Consider the following 14,872-nt stretch of genomic DNA (forward strand, 5'->3'; position numbering starts at 1 on the left):
GTCCCTTGTTGCTAACTTCTGCCCTGTGATGCCTGTTTGCCATGCCACTCTGCCTTGGAGCTAGCCAACGACGGACTGAAATCTCTACAAACTGTGAGCTAAATAAACCTTTCCTCCTTTAACTTTGGACTTCAGATATTTGTCTCAGGAATGAGAAAAGTAGCTAAGGCACCTGAAAATACTCAACAATTTTGTTTCAATTAATTTATTAAATAATTAGCTGGTTTTTTACATGCTATGCAGCTCTATGTTAGTCACCAAATAAACACACAGAAAATTAAAATTATATAAAAACATAAGCTGAAGTAGTGAGTGTGCTATAGTGCATAGTACGTGGACCTCAGAACCGAGGTAATAAACATGCTCTTGCACTTTTCCACTTGGTGTGTGACCTTGGCATTTAGTTTTTCACGTTTGATTTTCCCATTTATAACATTTATTGCTGGCTTCAAATGAAGCTGGTATTGTCTAGTTTCCTTTCAGTTTGTAGAAGCCATAGCAAGATAAAGCTGAGGAAATGTTACACTGACACAGAAGGTTTCTCTCATGTTCCCTTCCCCTTTAATACCCAGCATTATTCAATACATATTTCACTCCCTGTTCACCAAGAAAGTGGGACATGTTTTTCCCTGCAGCTTAGTCTGGGTGTGCCTGGGGAGGTGTCACAAAGAGCCCGCGAAAGGTCCCTACCTATAACAAGAGTGCTGGAAGGAACCTAGAAAGGGCACTGCGGCCAAACGTTCGGTTTCGGATTGTTCTTGGCACCGATATTCATTGAGCTTGGGCTCTTTTACTCGCAGCGAAAGGCCCGAAGAGCTGTAAATTTTCTGCCATGTCTCAGCCGTCCCCACACAGCCTCTCAGCCGTCCCCACACAGCCGCCCCGCCTCACCCTCAAGCGTGAGTGAATGCGCCAATAACACTTTTTAGGCCTCAGTGGGAAGAAAGGAGGGGTAGGCAAAGTGGAGAATGTGAGGGGCAAAGCTTCGCTCCAGTGACAGTGCAGACTCCGGGAGGAGAGTGAGACCTGGCGGTCCCGGGCGAAGCCAAGGCCAGGTGCTGGGCGGGCGGGGACCGACGGGGACGCAGCAGACCACAGCAGCACACCCAGCCCGCCCCAGGGCCTCCTCTTGTCCCGAGACGCCCGCCCCCCTCCCGCAGTCTCTTTTGGTTTCGACCTGCCGACTGGGCGGGGCCTTGGGGCGCCATTCCCACAATGCTCTGGGGCGTGCCGCCGCCGTCGCTGCCGCCTCCGCTACCGCTAGTGGAAGAAGATGGCGGAAGGCGGAGCGGCAGATCTGGAAACCCAGCGTTCAGACATCGCCACGCTGCTCAAAACCTCGCTCCGCAAAGGGGACACCTGGTAAGTGAAAAGAATTGCGATGGCCGCGGTTGCCCGAGAGTGGTGAAGAACTGGGCGGGAACTGCAGGCTGGTGTCTCTCGCTAGTGACAGGTGCTGGCAGGTCCGGCGGCGGCCGTATTGGGCAGCACGATTTGGGGGCAAAGGTTGGACCCAAGATAAGGGCCGGAGCTTGTGGCTTGTGGGTGCATGCTGAGATATGCAGGGAGGGGCGGCGGCGGCTTGTGCGGTTCTCTTCATCCTCTTTCCTCCCCAGTGCCGCTCCCACCTCGGGCCTTCCCGAATGATAAGCTGCAGTCGTCCGGCCAGGGTCTACTCTGTTTTGACAGGTCCTGGTCCCGCGGTTTATTAGGACTTCTCTCGCTTTACTCCAGTCATTTCCTTTCCCGGCATTGTTGGTATCCAAGTTCCCTATTATTCTGATTCTCTAGTCTTCCGGGACTCCGGCTGCAGGATGTTTGCGGTGTGTACCACACAGGTGGTATGTGTCAGGGCTCCAGTTAAGAAAAAAAATCCTAATTTTTAGTTCCTTGTCAAAAGACAGGATAGGAGTAAGGTGTCTTAGGCTTCAGAGAGATACCACGTGGTCTTGTGCTTTAGCGGAGGCTGGATAGAAGCCGGCAGCGTTTCTGTTAGAATTGCAACCCTTCCCTGCTGTTTGAAGGATAAGGTAGGCCTGCAAAAAGTAGATAAGTCCACTTAAGGCTTACGAAGTTGCTAATATTCAAACTCGTAAAATACCAAATGGTGTACTATACTTAAAATACTGAAGGAATTATGAGGACATTTGAATAATTGTCAGCCATAGCAAGTGACATCCAGAATAACTTAAAATATGTGAATATGTAACTTAAAGAGAATGTACTGTGCTTTGGGAGAAGGATCATGTGCCCAAGTCTTTATTATAATAGAAGCTATTTTCATTTCCCACTGTCACCATAACAGTGGCATATCATTTACAAAGTGTTTTGTCTCTTGTGCTACAATGAGTGTGACTTAGTGAAAGGAGGATAAAATTTAGACCTGAGTTATTTCACAGTTCTGCCACTTAACTTGTAATATGACTTTGAGTCAAGTACACTTAAGTCATTGCAGCTCAGTAACTTCATCTATAAAATGGACGGTAACAATTGTGTTATAGAGTTTTTAACCTTGATTTGGTTTAATATTCTAAAACATTAGATACTTAGGAAATACTAAGCTTTAGTCATTTTTTCATCTCTAACTTTTACTCCTGACAAAATGCTGTAATATTGGAATCATTTTCAGTTAAGCTAGTAAGTGGCAGACTTGGGACTTTAATTTAAGCTTACGTTGGTCTAAGTCTTAGCACTTTTTTCTACTTTGTTAGGCTACATTCTGTGTTTCTATAACAAAAATCCCTAATAGTGTAAATATACACTTGTTGCATTACAACAAAAAATAAGACTTTCATATGACTTAATAATTGTTACTATCTATACTGAAATGTTCGTGAGATGTTTATTACTGAGGAGAATTGGGCTTTTCTTAGGAGATCTATGTTTACTTTGGCCTGGTGATTTTTAAAGATTAAATCAGGCTGGGCTCTCTATGTTAAAGAACATTTAAAATTTAAAAATTTTTAAATTTTACCAGCCTGTAACCACCTTATAAAAATATAAATACGCATATCCATTTTAACATAAGTTAAAGTATGAATATTATTTGTTTTTCTTTAATGCTGCCATGTTTTTGTATACAGATGTTCACTACAGTATAATAAAAGCTGTGTGTGTACTATGGCATTGAACTTTTTAAAGTTTTATATTTTTCAGATGAGTGTATTTTGCCTTTTAACAAAGTTATTGTAAATCATTTTAAGGGTAGATTACTACTCTTTAAAGAGGAAGTCCATATTTGAATCATTTCATTCAAATAGTGTTTCATTTTAAAGAAATGTGTTTTCATTTTAAAGAAAACTGAGAACCAGATATTTGGATAACAGCAGAATCTACAATTCTTACATTAATATTCTCTTTAAGGGAAAAAAATTTCAGGCACAGAATGCTATTGGGGAGTTGTAGAAACTGGTTTGGTTTATACTTGCAAATTGGCGGTGAAACTTGTCCAAAAGAAAAAATAGTGTAGTTGGAAACTGGATAAAGAAGATGTGGTTTTTCTATAAAATGGAATACTACTCAGCCATAAAGAATGTGAAATTAGAGTCATTCATAGGAAAATGGATACATTTTGAGGATATATTCCTAAGTGAAATAAATAAGCCACACGTGTAAGTACTGAATAGTTTCTCTGGTGTGAAAAACTATAATAGTACTCAAGATCCTAATGGGATAATTAACAATGTGAAATAGGAAGAAAAGGGCTAAAGGTGTAGGGAAAGTGGGAAAGGTAGGGGAAAAGGAATGAGGGAAAAGAAAAACATGTGAGAAAATGAAAAAATGGAATTAAAGTGTTTTTAAATGGGGAGGGGAGGAGGGGGTGAAGAGGGGGCAGGGACAAGGGGAAAAAATGAGAACCAAGACCTGTCATGTAAAGGTACAAGATCCCAGTAATGAATGTAACTGTACTGTATACCTAAAATATACCAATAAGCTCAATTAAAAAAAAGAAAAAAATAGTGTAAAGCAAAAATGTAATTCAGAGTTTTAAGGAGAATAACTTGATAAGAACAAATTTGATAATGAACTCATGAATACAGGACACTTAGTAGTTTAGTTTTGGGGCTCATGTTTTAAACTCTAAAGTTTTCTGATTTTTAACATCTTTTTCAAAGACTAAATTAATCTTCAATAGGTATATTTACAAATCCTGTTTTATAGTTGAAATGACATATGCAGATGAGCATTGTCTTGACATGCATATAACCATTTTAGAAAGACTGGACTGTTAAGAAAAAGTGATGGGTTTAATCATAGATTTTTTTCTTGACATAATACAGATGTTTGCAGTTATAAATCAAATGAATTAAATAGAAGAAATTTACTAATTAGCTTGAGCACTTTATAGATAAGAACTTTCTCATAGTAGTCTATAAAGTAACTGAAATACCTAGGCAAATACAAAGATATATTTGATTAGGCATGAATAGTAGAGTTTCTGTTTATTTGCAAGCAGTGGATGACCTTTATCTACAAACTGTATTTTACAGATGAAGGTAAGTCACAAGTCTGAATAAAGAGGAAAATACTTCATAATGTACTATACTTGATACTGGACTTTATATTGAGAAGTAAATATAAGATACTTCCTAAAAAGATGAGACAGGACACTAATCTGTACAAGGAGGAAAGCAGTAGTCTCAATTCTATTTATTTATCTGTGTTTCAGTTCTGATAAGATTCAGAAAAACATGAACAAGATTAAGTTATGATTTGGGAACTATAAAAAAGATTAAGAAACTAAATTGTTTATCTTAGGATGAGAAAAGACAACTTTTCAGATACATCTTAGTTTTTCCTAATGAGACAATAAAGAAAGTTTGCTTAATTTTCATGCTTGATTACATGTTAACATTTTAAGAATTTAAGCAGTGATAGTTAAATGAAAAGAAAGTTAAGAGTTGCGACTGTTCTCCTTATGTCTTTTTGAAAATAGACCTGTTGTGAAATATAAATCATCAAAATCACTATTTCATTTCCCCCATTTTTACTAAATGTTATTCATCTGTCAATCATTTTCAGTAACTTGGAGAGAAATGTAATTTGTATTTAGAGTCATTTATGAAGTCCGTACTTTTATTTCAATAAATTTGATTGAAATTTCTGATGAATGAAGTTTTAGGCAAGAGACATTGATTTTAGTTTTTAGAATGTTCCCTCCATTCTTCTTATTTTAATTAGACCTTTGAAGCTTTACTTTATTTGGTCCCATATGTTAGTGATACTACTAGAAAAGAATCACAAAGTAGTTAATGATATAAGGGGATGCTATTAATTAACATGAACTCCAAATTGTAATTACTAAAGAAATTTATTACTGTTAAAATTAATTTTTAATTGTACCAGTATGTTTATAAAGATAGCATTTACAGGAAATAAAACCAGAAAGTAAAACTTAGAATGGTAAATTGTTGAAAATTAAGGTTGAAATAGTGGCATTATTATTAAGTATTTTTTTCCTATTTTGGGTGCCTAAATATACAGAAAAGCAATTGTTCTTTTTTTGTAAGCTTGATAGTAAATTCAGGATTAATGTACCCTCTGTAGCCAAGAAGATCCAAAGCTAGCCACCAATTTCACATTTATCTATTTTTCTGATATTCAGACTTTATTTTTCTTAATTATACCATTTTTTCATTAGTGTATGAAAGGTATTAAGTGATATTTTCATAAAATAGTTAAGAAAAAATCAGTTTCTCCAGCCATGACCTGCAGTATTATATTCAGCCACACAAGGTGCCAGTTAATGTTGTAAGTACATTTACCTTATTTGCTCCTCATCTCAGTTTAGGGGACTAGTACCATTATGTACATTTGACAGAATAGAAATCTAGGCTCACAGAGGTGTTCACACAGCGGTTTGGCCCTAAGTTGATTGGATCTTTAGTTAATGCCCTTAAATCACTGTACCAAACTGCCTCTTAAAGATTCATTTAAAATAGTTACACTTTGAAAAAAAAAGGTTTACTTTTCCTTTTTAAATTACTTCATATTTAGCAGCAGAATTCTATCATTTTATCCTACACTTGTCTCTTGTGACTGTTCAGTTTAGTTATGATGGAATATATGGAAAAATCTTAACATATTGCTAAATATATAGAACAAATTCATTTTTATTCAGAAATAGATTCATACTGAAGAGTCATTTACTGTTGATCTTTTGAATTTTTAAAAAATCAGTAATCCTAAGCTTTTATTAAGGGTGATATGGCCATTTCTGGTATTGTTTTATAGAAATAACACATCTACTATGTAGTAAAATCTTTGAAGGGTATTTTGTTTTGATATTTTGTCCATATTTGAAAAGTATTGTTTTACTGTAAATGACAGATACATAAAGTGCTCTTTTTGTACTATGAATCCATAGAAATAACCTAGTATAAAAACCATTAATATTAATGTTTGACGTTTTAGGTTCCATGTTAACCAACTGAATTTTTTTGGGGGGGGTCTAATTATTTTAATGAGTTTTGAAGTCAAGGAATACTTTTAAGGTGGTGGAATGTATAAGCATAATCATATTGACTTATCTGTAGTGTCTTCCTAAAACACTGACAGTTCCAGTAGTATCACTGTTAGTAGAATGGTTTTATTTAGTTATTGCATATGTTCATTTTATTATGTATTAAATTATTATATGAGTTTAGAGTAATTCTTTTCCTCATTTTGAGATCACTTTATTAATAAGCCATGATTATTGGTGAAAGTGAGTTGAAACCATCCAGTGTATTGGCAAAAAAAGTGAAGAGGTTGAGAACAACTGATAAAGGTTGATTATACTCACTGATTCGATCATCAAAATAAGATGTGTGTGTGTGTGTGTGTGTGTGTGTGTGTGTGTATTCTTATAAATGAGGAATATTAGAGAAGTCATTTGGCTTGCCTGTGAATCTCATGTGATAGCACTACTATCATTGAACATTTATTGAATACTTAACATTGCACTATTTTAAATGCCTTGTGCTTATATATCCTTTATAGTGTATGCCTCTATTTACATCATTTTATGTTTATTTTGGAGCTGGCTTAAATATTTGGTTATAATTTTGAAATAATATTGTCATTTTTCTCCTTAGCGTTAAGAGTGGTTTTGTGCTAGTACTACTAAAATGTAATCCAAATAATATTGTATGAAGCCATGGATATTTTTCTTCCCTTTTAGTCCTAAATAGAAGTTTTCAGTTTTTTGTTCTCTGAGTAATGTCAGTCCAGTTTGTGTCTTTTATTTTCACAATCTATACTGACACTGCATTCTCCAGACTCTTCCTCCCATTTATTCTTTAAACAGGGAAATACTTGTATACTTCCTTTAAATTATTTTTATCCACTTTATGCAAAATTCATTATTAAAGAAACTAGCATAAGACTGGCAGTAAATGGCCTTAAGTTTTTGAATATATATTAAAATTATGTATCTGAGGAAAGAATCAAAAGTATCTCTTTGAGTGGGGAAAAAAAGGAAATATGATAAATTTGGGTTGTGTTAGAAGACAGAAAAGTTCTCTAGGATTAATCTGTATTTGGTTATGCTTAGACTCTTTAATTGCTACCATCACTAAGATTCTACATGGCTTCTCCATAGCTCTCCAAAAAGAAAAGAATGGTTGTTACCAGTTTCTCTTTACCTCACTGAAAGCTAAACATACTGTTTCTTCCATTCTTCTAGTTTGGAGAAGACCCAGATATTACTGTGGTAATTCCCTACTTGTTAAAGAAAATCATTTAGAAGTAGTACCCATAGGAAGGACTTCTTTTCTGAAAGATGTCAGAGGATCTCACTGACAAGACTAAGAGTATTTCTGAGGCTGGCTTATTCTTAAGTTCCAAAGAGACAATTAAAATAAAAATCTAAGTGCATTAAAAACAAAAGTAATTACTGGAATGAAAAGATCATCAAGTTCCTTTACTGTGGTTAAAAAAAAAAGACTTGATAATTTGGGTTGTTTTCTATTTGACTGTATGTTTTTACAGCTTGACAATGTAACAGTTTAATGAAGAGATACATCTTTGTTTAAAATGGAAAATTTGCCTTGATAATATTTACGTAATTTCAAACTGAAGAACTTTTGGATTCTGAGGAGAGGTGTGGTTAAGTAATTACTAGGTAACTGGCTATGGTTTACAAAGGCTGTTACTCACTTATTATATCCAGAGCTTTTCTACATAGGTGGAAAAGTGCTAATATTCTCATTTTATAGTCACAGAGACTGAGATTGTAGAGTTAAGTACGCTTGGTCATACACTTGGTGGTAGAGCAGGGATTCTAACCTAGGCAGTTTAACTCTTAAGCCTGGATTTTACTGTAAAATCTTAACCTCTTGCCTGCACATGAGAATAAAGTCTAACCTAGATTATGGGAGCAACTTTTTGAGAGATGAATACTTAGAAGCATTAAAATCAAGATGTGACACTTTGCTGGGAATTTAGCTCACTTGTGCCGCTGCCTGCCTTGCAAGGGCCACAAAGTCCTGAGTTTGCCCCCCAACACCAAAAAAAAAAAAAAAAAGTGACACTTTAGATAAACACCACTTTTATCTGTTATCTTTATGAGGAATCTGTAGAATTTTCAAAATTGTCTTCATTTAGCCTTACTTCTCTGCCTTGATACAGATGACATTTCCAATTTCCTGCCTTAATGGCTTTTTACATCTTTCCTGTTTTTCAAACAACGTATCTTACTGATTTCTCACTCTCACTTCAAACCTAGCTCAAGACTGATCTCTATAAAATCATTCCTTATCATCCCATCCATATCTGTGGCTCCTCCACTCTTTTTGAAAAATGTACATATAACAATATATACATATATAAAATATATATGTATAATATCTGTTGTGATATAATTCATGTATCATACAGTTCATCCACTTTAGACAATTCTCTAGGTATTAGTATATTCACAAAGTTGTGTAACTATCAAAATATTCAGAAAATTTTCATCATCCTGTACCCATCAGCAGTCACCTTCAGTTTTTCCCCCAAACTCTGCTTCTGTGGGCAACTACATATCTACTTTCTGTCTTTATATGTTTGCCTATTCTGGATATTTTATTTAAATAATCATATAATGTGTGTAATTTTTGTGTATATTCTATCACTTAGCATAGTATTTTCTAGTTTCATCATGTTGTAATATGTTTCAGAACTTCATTTATTTTTTATTGACCTCTATTCAACATATAGATATAACTGTACTTATCAGTTGATGGACATTTTTGATTTCTAATTTTTGGCTATCATAACTATGACATCCATGTGTAGGTTGTCATTTCTCCTGGGTATATACCTAACTGAAATTGCTAAGTCTCTTTTTGAGGAACTGCTACACTTTTCCTAAACAGCATTTTATATTACCTTCAGTAGTGTATGAGTGTTTTTCCACATCCTTGTTACTCCCTTCTATTTTTTTAATTTTAGTTATCTTAAGTGGGTATGAAGTGATATCATTAAGGTTTTTATTTATGCTTGCCTGATAATTAAGGATGTTTAACATCTTTTCATCTGCTTATATATATCTTTTTTTATATCTCTTTAGATCCGTTTCCAGTTTTTAAGATTTGATTTTTATTAGGTTACAAGAATTCTTTATACTAGAGACAAATCATTTATCAAATATGTTATACTACCTATGAGCTTTCTTTTCACTTTCTTTTTTAAACTGTTTATTGGTTCATTTAGGTATACCTTATGATCACATTCATCATTGAGAATTTGTACCTGTACACAATATATCTTAATTCTTTTTTTTTTTTTCATTCCCCTTCAACCCATCCAACTTCCCATATACATAAGCTTTGTTTCCATTTTTTTCCCCCTCTTCCATTTTTTTCTTTCCTTTCCCTGGTCACCTCTCTCTAGTTCCCCTTCCCTCTTGAACATTTTCTTCCTATTTCACAATATCTATTATACGTTTTCTTGATGGTGTCCATTGAAGCACAGTTTTCATCTTAATGAGATCCAGTTTTTTTCTTTTGTCATTTTTGCATTGTGTACCATGAATAAGGTGTTGCCTAATTTGAGGTTATGAAGCTTTAGTCCTATATTTTCTTACACAAGTTTTATAGTTTTAACTCTCACATTTTGGTCTGTGATTCAATGAGTTAATTTCTTGTATGTAATGGTGTGAGGAAGCAGCTGACTATCATTCTTTTGCATGAGAGTATCCATTTTTCCTGTGGCGTTGTCTTGGCACCCTGGTCAAAAAATCAGTTGACGCTGCCTGCCTCATAAGTGCAATGACCTGAGTTCAATTCCCACCCAGTACCAAAAAAACAAACAAAAAAATCAACTGACCTTAAAAGTGAAGGTTTATTCCTAGACATTCAGTTCTATTCCATCAATATAAATGTGTCCATTCCCATTCTAGTACCACACTATCTTAATTATTACAGACTTGTAAGTTTTGAAATCTGGAAGTATTGAGTCCTCTAAAAACTTCTTTTTCAAGTTTTGACCTTCCTACATGTTAGTTTATATTATATTGAAATTTTGTAATTTTTTAAATATGTCAATATTTCATTAGCCCTTATAAATAGTGTAGTCATTTCAGCAACTTGTGTTTTTACTTCTCAGAGGAAATCTTCTCTACCCCTTTATATCTCAGAGGTATCTGGTATGTAGTATTCATAAGTCTCTCAAGTTTTAGCTGTAGGACATAAGAGACAATTTGAAGAACAAATCTTGCTAAGAAATTTAAAACTAGCTGAGCTCTTATAGATTTTACCATAGATTTTTTTTCCTAATGATCCATAACCATGTTCAGCTACTGGTGTTGCTGGAAATTGCCAGAATGAGTCAGCCATTGGAGCCCCTTTTATATTTAGCTTTATTACTATGACATTATTTAATACCTATTTGATTATTCTTTTCTGCTGGGTGTTTAAAACCAAGCTAAAGTGAGACCTGTGTCAATCAGCATGAACCTCTTGTCATCTGTCAAGGTCAGTTAAGTCTCCTCAGGTGTTATTTTGGAACCTTTTAGCTTCTGTCAGTGTCAGCCATCAGGATGGGTCATGGCCTTGCTTGACCATGTTGCTTTCAGTGAAAATGTGGGAGACTTTTCCCTCTTGGTGACCCTCCTTTAGCACAGGGTATATTTGTCCTCTAGTGCCCAGCAATCTCCCTGCTCATGAGGTTGACTGATGTACCAAAGATGTGGGATCCTGTAGGAAAGGTTCCTTTGTGTCTTGGATCTTTACTGACCTTGAGGAACCATGGCCAAAATATTGACTGTTCTCATAGCCCAGTTATCTTTCTAGTTTTGGTTTCCAAAGTAGTTGTTGAACACCCAGAAGAGAAGATGAGTGACATAAATATTTCAGTAGGAGCAATGAGCTTAACTGTTACAATTTTGTCAGGATATTAAGCACTTTTGAAATATAAAGCATAGTTAGAGGGACTGTTATTTCTTACCACTTATGGTTGTTTAGTTGAATCCCTGCAGAATGTTAACAGACAACAGTTATATATTATATAGAGAAACTTAAGATCAAGAGCCACACATAGTATATTAGCATGATAACCATGATGACATTATCTTTGAAACACATTTAAATGTCTATCTTTGTATGGAAGTCTTTTAGTCAAACACCTCTCTTTGATTACAAAACATTAAATGACATAAAGGAAACTCTTATTTGTTATCCTTTAGTAGGATGCCATCTAAAGAGAACATACATATTGACCTATAAATGAACCTTAGAAATTCAAAATGTCTAGCCCTTAATTTTTACTATGTGACATTCTCTGGACTATTTGGTGTCTGAACATCTCTAAGTGTGGTGACACGTATAACATACATCATGTAAGTTTTTAAGAAAACTATTGTTTGCTTATCTCATGCTGACTTGACATACCACTTACCACAAATAGCTGGAGAGTAAGAGAAAGGCAGATACTGAGTCAAAAGAAGATCATTACCATAAACAATATCTTAGAAGACCTATACACACCTGGAAGGCATGAATGATATTTAGTATGCCATGAAATAACAATGAGTATCAGTTACATGAAACCCTTTGCCACTTAATTTTGTTTTGTACCAAAAACATTTTAAATAAAACCTTATTTCTTTCCCACAGAAAACTTAGGTGTTTGACCATGATCACAATATGTTTAGCAATGTATTTCCCACAAGACTATGGAAATTATTGGGGTTCCCTTTGTGAATAAAGGCTGGAATAAATTTTTCCAGGCAGCCACTCCTTTACTTACCAAGGGGAGTTCTGTCCAGTAGTTTTTCTAAGCCCAATAGTATTGAATTATCTTAAATTTTTAGATGAGATCATAACAAATAACACATTATTTTTGACCAGTGAAAGATTCCTGAGTTATTATATATAGACAGCAATATATACTGTATTTGTAAAAACAGTTGACAAGTTGACACTTGGATCATCTGGCAACCTGGGGAAAGCATGTCTTTAAATACATTTATCTGTAAGCCAACTTGAGTTACAGGCAAACATCTTAAAAAATCCAAAATGCCAAAAGAAAAATCTCAATAAAACAGCCGTACATGTTGTAACAAATTGATCAGACAGACAGACATACACATAAAACAACTTGTTTATAAAGCAGAGTGCACTCAGATGTATTTGGCCAAGTTGAATTATAGTAACCCTTTTTTAATTTTTAGGTTTGTAAGACTAGTCAGAAATTTGTAGGTCAATTAACAGAGATCTCTCGTAACAAAATCAAAAGGATTAAAACCTTTTATACCTGTGAAAGCAAAAAATGGTTTTAAGATGACCCTAAGCTGACAGTTTATCTGATTGGTATACCTGCATACACAGGATTGTCATGGTTGCTTTTATAGCCACAGTTGTTTGACAGCCATGTGTAATTGTTTCCTCTAAAGGGACAAACTGTTAAAGGTAGTATTAATTATCTCCAGGGGGTTGTGCTGAGGCCAGATTTGGGTATAGAAAGAGACTAGATGACACTCTTTGGAGCTAAGTATGAATTTCAAACAGTGAGGGAAGAAGGCCTGTTATGGCTCCAACCTGCTGTGCTGTAGATGTCTACCATTGACAATTTGTTTGTTTTTTTAATTTTGAAAAGAAACAAAGGAAAGAAGGCATCTGTGTGTATCCCTCTTGTTCTGTGCCCAGTCTAAGGCATCCCTTAGTCTGTGACCCTTGGACCATACTTAGTTATAGGCTTTCTTCTTTTACAGCCTTAGCATCTCTTTGAGAATAGTGATGGGCCTAGCAAGATGTTCCTCAGAGAAATCATGGTGAGAGGTAACCTGTGCCTATCTTTTAATACCTGTTTTTATTTAAAACTGTTATTAAACTCAAAAGGTTCCCTAGGAATGTTTTCTTCTATCAATAAACTGATCTGTATTGGGGGGAAAAAAAAGCGTCATTCTTGAGGGACATAAGAGAAGTTCATCTCCAATTCTGCTTGAGGATTGAAAGATAAATTTAGACTAAAACTTATATTTAGTCTTCAAGAGTTTCAGGATTAAGCCTAGACCAGTTTTCTTTATGGCAGAGAAATACATGAAGGTCAGCTTTACTGTGGAAGGGTTCCAGGAATGGGAAACTCACCATTCTGGAAGCTTTGTCTTGAAATCCAGCAGCCACAGAAGAGGGAAGTACCTTGAACCAAACACTATTGAGAAGTGTGTTATTTCTCAGGAGCAGAAGACTGCCTTTAAGTATGACACAAGAACTAAATCTTAACCATCTCACGTGTAGAAGGACAGTTACAATGAGGAGCTTTTCCAAAGTGGATCTGCAATCTTTAGCAAAGCATGTCTCTAGAGACAAAAGCTATGATTGACTCCAACTGTATTATCAAGCAGAAAATCAAACCAATAATCAAAGAACCCGAATGGCTGTTTTTTGCCTTGAAGAGAACAAGTGTTCTAACTATATTATTTAGCACTTATACTTTTAATGAATTACTCTGGATCTATAATATCTAATTTATGATTTTAAATACTCTATAGGCTGTTGAGCAGGTCTCTGATCTTGTAGAAACTCTCCCAAAGCCATGTCTCACCTTTTATTAACATACAAACTGAAACTGTGTCCTGTAGGCAGGCACTTACAAGTGCTTGTTTGAGCTTCTCAAATTTGGTCTGGGAATAAGGTTCCCAGGTTAAAATATGGCTATCTTTTGGATTTTTCTATAGACTGATAGAAGGGTCACACAGTCTCACTATATCCTACTATCTAGCGGTGACAAAAGCCTGTAATTTCTAGGAATCTCCTTAGCTGCTTTAGAGTCTTGGGCTGTGGAAAGGCAAGAATTGGCTTAATTATTTCTTCTCCCAGTCTTTGGGATATAATGCCTAAATTTCAACGCTGTAAAGTTGTGTCTTAGATCTAGAAACATTATAACCCATGTCTGTTAGAAAATTCAGCAGAGTACAGGTGTCTTGGCTAGAAAGCTCTTCTGAGGGGGCTCATACACTGTACCATTTACATATTGCAAGACTGTGACTTGGGAAAAACTATAGTATTTCCTTTTATCAAATCAGTATCTAAGGATGTCCTCATCTTTTTTTCTGATAAATAGTTGGCAATTTAAAATACCTGAAGGTCTTAGTTCTCATGTTTTTTAGACCTTTAAGAATACATGCCTGAAAATGTCTTTTATTTTAATCTCCTATTTGATTGTCAGGCTAGTGGGGGGGTCTTGTATAGGAACTGTTTATGTTCCAGTAGGAACCATAACCATATTTCCCTGGCTGCCTGTCTTTTGAGCTTCCACAGTTAAGGTATTTGTCTCTGGGGGCCGGGGATTTAGCTCAGTGGTTCGGTGGCCTGCCTTGCAAGATATTTGTCTCTGGGCTGGGGATTTAGCTCAGTGGTTCCGCCACCTGCCTTGAAAGCACAAGGACCGGAGTTCAATAACAGGT

General features: G+C 35.5%; 1 protein-coding gene across 4 annotated transcripts in view; it reads left to right on the top strand.

Moving 5' to 3' along the window:
• Window positions 1-1,185: 1,185 nt before the first annotated feature.
• Usp15 (ubiquitin specific peptidase 15) overlaps window positions 1,186-14,872 on the top strand; it is a 123,513-nt gene continuing 109,826 nt past the window's right edge. For 2 of the 4 annotated variants that reach the window (XM_010644542.3, XM_010644539.3), the window contains exon 1: window positions 1,200-1,362. In XM_010644542.3, coding sequence (XP_010642844.1) covers window positions 1,274-1,362 — 89 coding nt within the window. In that variant the 5' untranslated portion in view covers window positions 1,200-1,273. Of the gene's footprint in view, window positions 1,363-14,872 lie in introns of all 4 variants that reach the window. The other 2 variants (XR_004517281.1, XM_010644540.3) reach the window with 2 other exon arrangements.

The sequence above is a fragment of the Fukomys damarensis genome, unplaced genomic scaffold, assembly GCF_012274545.1.
Source record: "Fukomys damarensis isolate Sample0158 unplaced genomic scaffold, DMR_v1.0_HiC HiC_scaffold_15, whole genome shotgun sequence".
NCBI lineage: Eukaryota > Metazoa > Chordata > Mammalia > Rodentia > Bathyergidae > Fukomys > Fukomys damarensis.